At 51.3% G+C, this 9,495-nt stretch overlaps 3 protein-coding genes across 3 annotated transcripts; 1 reads left to right on the forward strand and 2 right to left on the reverse strand.

The window, feature by feature from the left end:
• Positions 1-1,386: 1,386 nt before the first annotated feature.
• On the forward strand, positions 1,387-2,393 carry CTHT_0074730 (uncharacterized protein; the record flags this gene model as incomplete). The annotated part of the gene is made up of 2 exons (XM_006697660.1): positions 1,387-2,202; positions 2,268-2,393. The coding sequence occupies 2 exons, from the start codon at positions 1,387-1,389 to the stop codon at positions 2,391-2,393; spliced, it is 942 nt and encodes a 313-aa protein (XP_006697723.1).
• Positions 2,394-4,960: 2,567 nt separating this feature from the next.
• Positions 4,961-5,551, reverse strand: CTHT_0074740 (uncharacterized protein; the record flags this gene model as incomplete). Its single annotated transcript, XM_006697661.1, has 1 exon — positions 4,961-5,551. The coding sequence occupies one exon, from the start codon at positions 5,549-5,551 to the stop codon at positions 4,961-4,963; it is 591 nt and encodes a 196-aa protein (XP_006697724.1).
• Positions 5,552-6,220: 669 nt separating this feature from the next.
• On the reverse strand, positions 6,221-7,546 carry CTHT_0074750 (uncharacterized protein; the record flags this gene model as incomplete). Its single annotated transcript, XM_006697662.1, has 2 exons — positions 6,221-6,521; positions 7,143-7,546. The coding sequence occupies 2 exons, from the start codon at positions 7,544-7,546 to the stop codon at positions 6,221-6,223; spliced, it is 705 nt and encodes a 234-aa protein (XP_006697725.1).
• Positions 7,547-9,495: the final 1,949 nt, after the last annotated feature.

The following is a 9,495-nucleotide window of genomic DNA, read 5'->3' on the forward strand; positions in this document are numbered from 1 at the left end:
CCTTTGTTTAAGGCAGGCACACAGTCTTGGAGAATCGCGTTGCGGCCTATGATTGGCTGACCAGCGAGGTAGCAAGCGCCTATTAGAGTGCGCAGTGTAGCCCTACCAGACGCAGCCTCCGATCACAGGACATAGAGCGGCAGCCAGTCTTTGCTACCAATGTCTCTCGCAAACTATATTATGTCGCTGCCGTCGCTCTTTGCCGTTTGTCGACTGGAGTTTGTGTGTCGACCGGGACTTTGCAGGCAATAAAGGGTGGAGACTGGTCGCATTTGGGTCAATGCGGCCCAACCTGGGGCCAAGCTTGACCCTAATGGCACGTGCGTGGTTCCCATCGAGCCCTCCAGTCGGAGCTGTTCCTCGGAGTGGCGGAACCCGGTCGGTGCCAAGCTCGGTCAGCACCTTCTGCTTGGTACCTGGGCAACGTCCCACGGCTTTTGAATTTTCCGATCCGCTCAAGATCTTCGCTTTCCACCCCCGCGTCAACCCCACTCTCGGCATGTCGTCGCTGGCACCACGGCACCTCCGGATTCGTCCTCGGCGGCGTGGGAGCACTGGGACTTCGGAAGATTAGCTAAGTTCAGCCAGCCACCCGTCCGGCCCATTGGCAACCAGACCAGCCAGCTCACCGTTTTCCGATCAGGCTCGACATCTCTTAAACAGAGCTCCAGAATGCCAACCCACATCGCCTTTGGGGAAAGAAAAATGCACGGTCGGCTGGGCAGCAACCATGTTCATATTCACGAGACATTTGCGCTGCTGAACCTTGGCACTTGGGTTGTTCTCCCGGGGAAATTTTCTGATTTATCAGCCAGCAATGCCGCGATACCGCCGGTACGCAGCCTCGCAGCGCTGGCGGTTGCGTGACACTGCTTCGCTGTCCGTTGCGGCGTTTTAGGTTCTTTAATAGGACCCCGCGATATCGGCAGCGGAACCCCCGGACGCGTCGCTGAGTCGCTAGCCAGCTATGCAATGTTGACCATGATGACGCTCTTTTTCGCTACCCGTTCCATCATGCATGAAATCGTTCTCGAAGGTGGTTCGCAAATGGCGCCCGAAACCCTGGTGGATTTCGCCTTCTCGGACTAGCGCGCCGCGTCCGTGGAAACTGGAAACCCGGGGGTTGGGTTTTCCGTTGCCATGATTTGCTTGCTGGGAAGAGTCTGCGCTGCATGCTGTGGTTGACCGCCACGTTGCCGAGACGATGAATTGGGCCCAGTTTCGGGCCTGCGGTGAGAGACAGGATAAAAAAACCTCGACGTCGGCTGCAGGTGTCCATGGCGTTGTAAGTACATAAGCTTGTTGTCTTCCCTTCCGTGGGGCTCTCTAAGGACTGGGGAGCAAGCGAGTATTGGGTTGCTGCAGACAATGCAGATCGCGATCCAAATGTTTCGCCCAAACTTCATCCTTCTTGCCCTCGGGTGGGCTCTGCTGCAGCAGGTCCACCTCGCCAATGCCTGGCCTACACCTCACCAACTGTCCCAGTGGCTGCCGCATTTCAAGAGCCAACGGCCGCAGACCCAGCCCGACTTTGCACGCCGCAACTTCGAGACAATGTCGCGCATCTACAACCTCACTGTCTATCCCAATCAGCTCCCCATACTTGGTGGTGGCGGAGCTGCTGCCCCCCCCGGCCTCTTCACGCAGGACGTTCGGGGACGTGTTACTCCTGTCGGCGACTTCGAAGATTTCGAGCACTCGATCGAGTACTTTTTTTCTCTGTCGCCGGTGCCACAGGGAAATGCCGTCAAAGGTGCCATTACAGGCTACCGCATCGTTGAGTTCAGCTCTCAGTGCCCAGAGATTGCTGCCTCTGTGGTCTATCTCTACTGCTCTGTGGTAGATCCGGGCAGCCCCGATCATGGAAGGCCTTTGCCTGCCCTGAAGCAGGTCGCTTTTTGGAGATTTGATTCGCAGGGTACCGTGGCGTACTACGATGCTTGGATTCCCAATCTCCACAGCTGGGTCGAGTTGACGAACGGTGGTGTCCCTGTCTCAGATCCGCAATTCCAGGCCTCCAGTATCACGCAAATTTGCACTCTTACGCAACTCCGCTGCCACGGGGAGAACCGCCAGTGGGACAGCATCGAGCAGTGCATCGCGGATTTGAGCCAGAAACCATACGGTAATTATGATGAAGCCTGGGGCGACAACATCGCTTGCCGTAGCATCCATCTGGTTCTGACACAGGTTCGCCCTGATGTATGTCTCTACAGCCTCTTCTATGCACTTGCCATGTCGAGCATTGCATCTGACTGTGTGAACAGGTTCATTGCCCTCATGTCGGGCCCACTGGAGGCGGGAAATGCGTTAATGCTCCCTATGCCGAAAGGTATTTCTCTGACGAGTCTCTCTTCGGCTCCCCCTCGGGAGAGACGTTTGTGTGCAAATAGAGGGAAGACAACATGACCCCGACATTCTCTACATAATTAGACAGTTAATGTTATAGATTTTATAATCACTCACTTGATGTACGTAGACACCTGCTGGCAACGGGCCATGAGTTTTGACCGAGATATAGACATGTTGATCTAACAGCTAGGACATGTTGGTTAGACATTCTCTGCATGACGGGGTTTTAAGCCGTTTTTGAGAGAATGATATGGCAATAAGGGTTGGTTTTGTCTTTCTCAGAGTAACTTTGCTTCAATTTGAACAGCACCAACTACCTACTGTATCCAACAGTCTGTTAGATACCCCGTGACTACTGCATATAGAGCCTTGTGCATTATGTCTATCACTTGCTCGCTGGCAGGCCATGTCCTAGAATTTGCATTAGTGGTCACCATTTCCCTTTCCCTCCTTTCCAGACAATCACCGTGTCTTACCATGGTGCTGCACCAACACCGGTCCAGTTCTCGAGAGTTTGGTCAACCAACAGCCGAAAACCGGTGAACATGAAGTCAGTAAAAGGGCCGCGAAGCCCAAGGTAGCTGGCAAGGCCTCGGACGATAGCTGTTACTGCTCCTTGCCCATAATGCATGGTCATATTTAGGTACCAAAGTTGTTTACGCGATTCTGGGTTGACTTTGATGATCCGTGCGAGAGTATATCCCGGGACTTCTGAGCTTGGTCGCCTTGTGAAATACTGCTCAACTTTCTCACCAACCGTCATCCTAAGACATCGGTTAGGACAGGGCCAGTTTTAGTTTCCCAAGATTCAACACTTGAGGAGGGTAGCCTACGCAGCCACGCCTAAGACACCGGCGCATGCTCCATACATCAGCGCTGTGCCTCGTCCCATGTGGGAATAAGGACGAACTGCGTCTGTTGCCCGGCGAGACATATTGTCGCGTGAGCTAGCTTGGGAATGGTGATGATGTGGTGAAACTCTATGGGGAAACGTTAACGGGGTGCCATATTTCAAATAGCAGAGCACTTTGCTGTCTGTGATGCAACGACGTCATCGACTGGGAACCGAAGGAAGTGTGAGTTGGATCATGTGACTCTTTGCTCGGTTAGCAAGGGTCAATGTTCTTTCCACTCCGCCAAGATCAGATCAAGTCACCATCAGAAAAGACTAGGCAAAAGCCGTTAGAATAAGGCATAAAAATATTGTTCCAGGGAGCATATGGAAAATCCGAATTTTGTTGGCGTTAGCTGGAAGAGAGTGAAAATATGCTTTATTAGTTACCGGGCCCCTGTCAAAATCGAATGTGAATTTTTTCAGCAGATGTTAAAAGAACAATTCCGGTTAGTATTGCGGTTCCTAAGGTACTATAGGCCTAAAGCCTCGAGTGTAAAGAAAATTCCTCTTGCTATTATGGGATTCTAACTCCAATATGGCTGGTAATGTAGTGATGTGCTTTTACTGAAGTCTTGATGTTGTGTATGTGTCACGACCAACAATGACCATCTGGGAGAGTAGCTTCCGTGCAATTCACTGTTTGGAGTAGAAGGGAGTTGTGACCCATCAAAGTCGGATATCCGCCCCTAACAACCAAACATTGGGAAAGTGTTTCTCAACACCCAAGGATGTTGACTCTCAACTGTCTGCTGTTGAGGAAGAAGGAAGGGAAGCCACAAGAGTGCATAAGATGTATATAGATTCCAAGTAGGGCCATCTGGCCCAAGAAACTCTCCAGTCAGCAATACGACAGTTGCTTACCAACTAGTGACCACAACGGGCACTTTGGTTGTGTAAGAACTCCTGTCTCTCAATCCAGCAGCCTGGCAACCATCGAACCCATCTCAGGAGGTCTGTCTGGATCGCCACAGTATGGTTCAAGATTACTACCGCACGTGTGACTACACTCGTTATTACGATCTGTTAACGCGGTAATTCCTTGTTTCTTGTGTTACAGGGCGCGTTTAATGTTTATTCTTTTATAATTTTCTTCTCATCTTCTGGTCTTTCTTCCATTCCCATTTCCCTTCACTATCTATTATACTCGTTTCAACGAGATGTGATATCGTTATTTGACCATGATCTCTATACAGTACTTAGGGTCCAGTTTGTACAGTGCGAAGAGACTGTTTCAAAATCAATGTAATTGTTGGACAGGACTGTCAGTAGTTATCTTCAACCATGGTGTCACATGGACACGGCAGTCCAAGGAAAGGGATGTCCCCGACTGCCAACACAAGGGACACCAGAGACAGGATGATTGTGAGCGCACAAATACGTGGTGATCCCGGAAGATGTCTAGAGCCGGATGACCGATGAGAATGAGCCATATGGCCGAGGCATGATGAGGATTCTATAGAGGAAGCTGCCCGGTCATGATAGACTTCCCTTGGTTCCTCCTCTCCCTGACACAAGGACACTGAGGACCAGTAAAGATTAATACACGTAGTAATTGACTTCGCTGTGCACCCCACATCGTCAGTGGCCATCATCTAACCCATTTGACCTATTGTCGACCCCTGCCTGCACCAGACCAAGTCACCCGTTACACATGGCTTGTACACTGAAAGAACATAGAATGAACTTCCGGAGCCCATGAGTTGCCTTGTCCAATCAAGGTTTTGGTCTCAGCGCATAGGCATAATAGTAGATGTCCGGCTCGTATGGATTAAGCTTCGGCGTTGGCAACTTGCTGACAAGTTCAACATCGAAAAGTGTTTTAACCCCTTCGTAACGTGATGGAGAGAAACTGAGTGATAGCCACAAGCCATCGTCTTCAATGTGACGGCGAATCGCTTCAGCAAGCAGGGAAACAGCCTGGTGTCCACCACATGCGATAGCATCAGAGGTGGACTTGTCGATAAAGACTCTATACTTGTCAGGTAGATCCATCTTGGTCGCGTCGTTGACTATGTAGGTTGTCTTGACATCCCCAAACCGCTTCCGTTCAAGCTCCTGACCTCGCTCGAGAGCAAGTGGCTCGTAGTCGACATTTGTGACATTACTAAACCCACAATCTCTCAGATGGTTGTGCAAGTCGCTGGTGCCGGAGCCGAGATGGAGAATTTTCGCAGTTTTAGGAAGTGGTCTGAGATAGAGCGCAAAGAGCTCCAGAAATTGCTCAGACGAGGCCAGCCATTCGAACGATGTCTCAGACGCAAACCGCTGATGCCAGTAGTTGCGGTCTTCGTAGTTGGTGGGCATAGTCGGAATGGGAGGGTGAGCGTATATGCCATTCAATGGCTCGCTAGCAATTTATCTGGTCCGTGGCCGTGATACTTGCGGTTTGCAGAGCCTTGCCAGTGTGCAAACAATCGAAGAGGAGGGCACACTGTATGGAGTACGAATATTTTCGCCGTAGAGTTAGGGTTAGGGTACAGGTGTCTGTTGTGAATCGCATACAGAAAATTCAAGTAAACAAGGAAGCTGTGATACTGAGATCCAAGGATCCTACAGCGCTAGGAAATAGCACTAAGGACTCGAGTTTTCCGTGCAGCGACCATTATTTTGGAGCATGAGCTTGTCCATTTTCTGCTTCGAGCTTTGAGTTCACACAAGCAACTCCTTTCCTGCATGCCACTATTGTCTCCCGTTTCGTCGTTTGAAATGATTGGTAGATTCCCCCACTCTTTGGTCCAACCAACTTGGCGACCCCGAGGAGTCCGACCCTAACCGTACAGAGACAGCAAACCCGGCACAATTATTTTCGACCGGGACCACCCTGAGGGTGCTAGGTCGTGCCCACGACGACGGCGAGCAATAGCTACTGGACTACCTATATACATGTAATACCGGAGGAAAAGCCTGCACTGGGGCAAAACTGGTGTGAACCAAGTGGGCTGGGGCGTTGTGTCCTGGATTGGATGGGGGGGTTCACACTTGTACGAACCCGGGGATGTGGATCTCCAGCTCCGACTCCGACTCCGATGAATCGATGTCGCGGTCAATGCCCCTGTGGGGCTGGGATCCCGTGCGTAGGGGGAAATGGCGGGGTCTCGACGTTGGGATAAGGCGCCCCGTGGCGACATCACAAGCCTGGCCCCAGAGCTCGATCTGGAGGACCTGGATCTGAAAGTTGGAAAGAGGACCAGAACGTCCTCGGGCCCAGCCTGCTGGCGAGCGGGTTGTTAAAGGTAGCGAGGGGCAGGTGAAGAAGTGGCCTCTAGACACTATTCTGTCACAGGGGCACTTTTTCAGCGCCCCTGGGGGGTGGTTGAATCGCACGTGCTACTCCGAGAAGTCGCCATGGCCCGAAGCCTCCGCTAGCCAGCGGGAGAGACACTGCTGGAAGAACCTTTCGAGGAAAGGCTTGGCTGTGTGTCCATCCCAAAGAGTTGAGGCAGGCTTGTTAGCCCGCCACGGAATCAAAGAAAAGAGGGAAAGATTGTAGTTGTACTATAGCGCTGATAAAAAACTACATCATAATGCATTTTCACATTTATCAAGTTTGAAATCATCCTTTCTCATTGTGCTGCTTTTAACTATATACAAAGAAGTCAAACCATTGTATAGAGAAAAATCTTCTAATCTCCCCTTTCATGCAGTTCTATTCTTGCGTTTGTCTTCCACTCCTGTAAATGCTCACTCGACTGGCAGACAGTATTGCTGTGTGCATGCTCCATCAGCAGGGGCGCAGATTCCACAGCTAGAGTTGCAGCAGACAAGACCCTCTGCGCAAATTGTCTTTCCACATGGTTGCGTTGGTGTCTTAGGCGGGTTGACAACACAGAGCATCTTATGACAGCCCTGACCAGGCTTGGTGCAGATGCCACAGCTTTCGTTGCAGCATTCATACCCAGGAGCACAAAGTGTAGGTCCGCACTTCGTTGGCTTCACCGCTGGGAGTTCCGGCTCCTCAATCTTCACAATGTCCTCCCTCTTGTCGACCGTAGGAGCAGGCTCAACAGGCTGTAACTCGATATCTGGGCAGATTTGCTGAGTGCACACGCCGCCGGGCTTGGTGCAGATGCCACAAGAAGAATTGCAGCAAACGTGGCCAGGGGCGCAAACAGCCTTGCCACATTTTTGCTGCCTCGAAATGGGTAGGCATACGGGTTTGCCGTTGATGACATTGCAAAAGGTATTGGTGCTGCAGGTTACAGCGGCGCAAGGGCTGATGGGTTCGACAGGTGTAGCACTGGCGCTGAAAGCCAGCAGCGCGACAATGAAAGCGCTCTTTGCAGAAAGGTTAAACGCCATGATTGTCTCACGTCGATGCGTTGAGAGAGTTAAAAGGCGGGTGGTTTTTTTTGCGTCTTGACGGCTCTGCATAAGATCTGGAAAATCTCCTATGTTATATACTTTTTTGATTCATAATTCTGGGACCCTTTCCAAGGACTCAGCATTTGCAGTTCTCAACGCCGGGCCGACTACCGTTCAGCACATGCCTGAAAACTAGGAATGGTGAACAAAATTGAGCTCATGGTTTCCGGGTTTGGTAATGACGGAAGTTAAGTCCATAAATAGAAGCAGTGGGTCGAGAAAAGGTGTGATCTGCAACTAGCGAAATCGTCCCGTATAGCCTAAGATCAAATTCACGAGCGCCAAGCTGTCCGCCCAGAGGATTGGAAACCTGTCGGTTGTCGGAATGCTACACTGCGGTGCGTAGTCCGGTGCAAAGACCAGCCGTATGACAAGGAAAACTTGGTATGTGTTGAGCTGCATATGTATGCCGAGACTCAATGGCGAGCAAGTTGACAACTTGTTGGGGAGATATCGATCATCGGCCTTCAAACCTTGCCAAATTGGTCTGGTTGTGGAGAGAAATCACGGAGGGAGATGGCCATGCTCCGTAGGTAGTGTTACAGACTCAATGTGCGTGCTCAGCGGCTGTTCGTGAGTGTTCGGAGCAGACCACAATGAGGGAAGTTAGGCAATGGACTCTTTCCCTCCGCCAGTACATCATCAAATTCTCTGTCGGATGATTGGGGTGTAATGCTGTGGCTTGAATGAACAAATGGATTCTATTTTTCGACCGGCTCCATCACTGATGGTGCTGGGTCGTGCTCACAGCAACGGCAAACAAAAGCTACATCACTAAATCATGTACATGATGCACTGGAAAAATCCTGAAGTAAGCAGCTAAGAGAAAGAAGTGCTTAATTCAGCTGTTGACTTAAAAGGTAACAACAAGGTTGGTCACGACGGCTTCGAGGATATTTCTTCTCCTTGGACTGCCGTGTCCAAGTCACAGGAGTACTAGATCTAGCTCTGGGGCCGGAGACAGCCTTCGCCGAGTTTGCCCACTGGACCTCGGATTACAGAACCCGCCCGATACCCCCCCTCCCCCGAAATTGCTATCAAGAAGCCGGTTCGACGAAGCCTCCGCTCTCCTAGAGAGCCTTCTGCCCCAACCGAGGCAAATCCTCACCTTGCAAGACCTGGAGGATTATGCTTGGGTAGTCTATGACGCCTCAAAAGGAGTAGTTGGCCGTTTCGCTCTTCCACTTGGCCCACACACAAAGAGCATTCCATGGTGGTCTGAAACGCTCCAGGCATCCAGAGACCATCCTGCGATGGCGCAAGGGCTCCTCGGACGACCGCCCATCGGTAATTTCAGTCAATGGGCGTTCCATCTTGAACGTAGAGGAAATAGCAGCTTACCTTGCCGCCCAAGCCTTCCGCCCAGCTGGTTCGTAGTCCGGCCCCAGACCGCTAGGGTCCGGATCAAGAATCACCCCAGATTTACGGATCAAGTTAATACCCCACCCTCGGACGTTGAACTCACTGACAGCTTCCTCAGGGCGGCGTCTACCACTCCTGGTCCCGATGGAATGCCTCTAGCATTTGTTCGACACGCCTGGGACAAATTGCTATCGATCGCCCGATGTCTCTCTGAGGCCTGCCTCCGCCTCGGCTACTTCCTTTCGCATTCAAGTAAGCAACTGTGGTTACTTCATCCAAACTGGGCCGCGACCCCCGATCATACAAAGGATGGCGGCCGATTACCTTATTGTCTGTCCTTTTCTAGGGTTAGGGTTAGGGTTAGGGTTAGGGTTAGGGTTAGGGTTAGGGTTAGGGTTAGGGTTAGGGTTAGGGTTAGGGTTAGGGTTAGGGTTAGGGTTAGGGTTAGGGTTAGGGTTAGGGTTAGGGTTAGGGTTAGGGTTAGGGTTAGGGTTAGGGTTAGGGTTAGGGTTAGGGTTAGGGTT

The sequence above is a fragment of the Thermochaetoides thermophila genome, assembly GCF_000221225.1.
Source record: "Thermochaetoides thermophila DSM 1495 unplaced genomic scaffold scf7180000011823, whole genome shotgun sequence".
Classification (NCBI taxonomy): domain Eukaryota; kingdom Fungi; phylum Ascomycota; class Sordariomycetes; order Sordariales; family Chaetomiaceae; genus Thermochaetoides; species Thermochaetoides thermophila.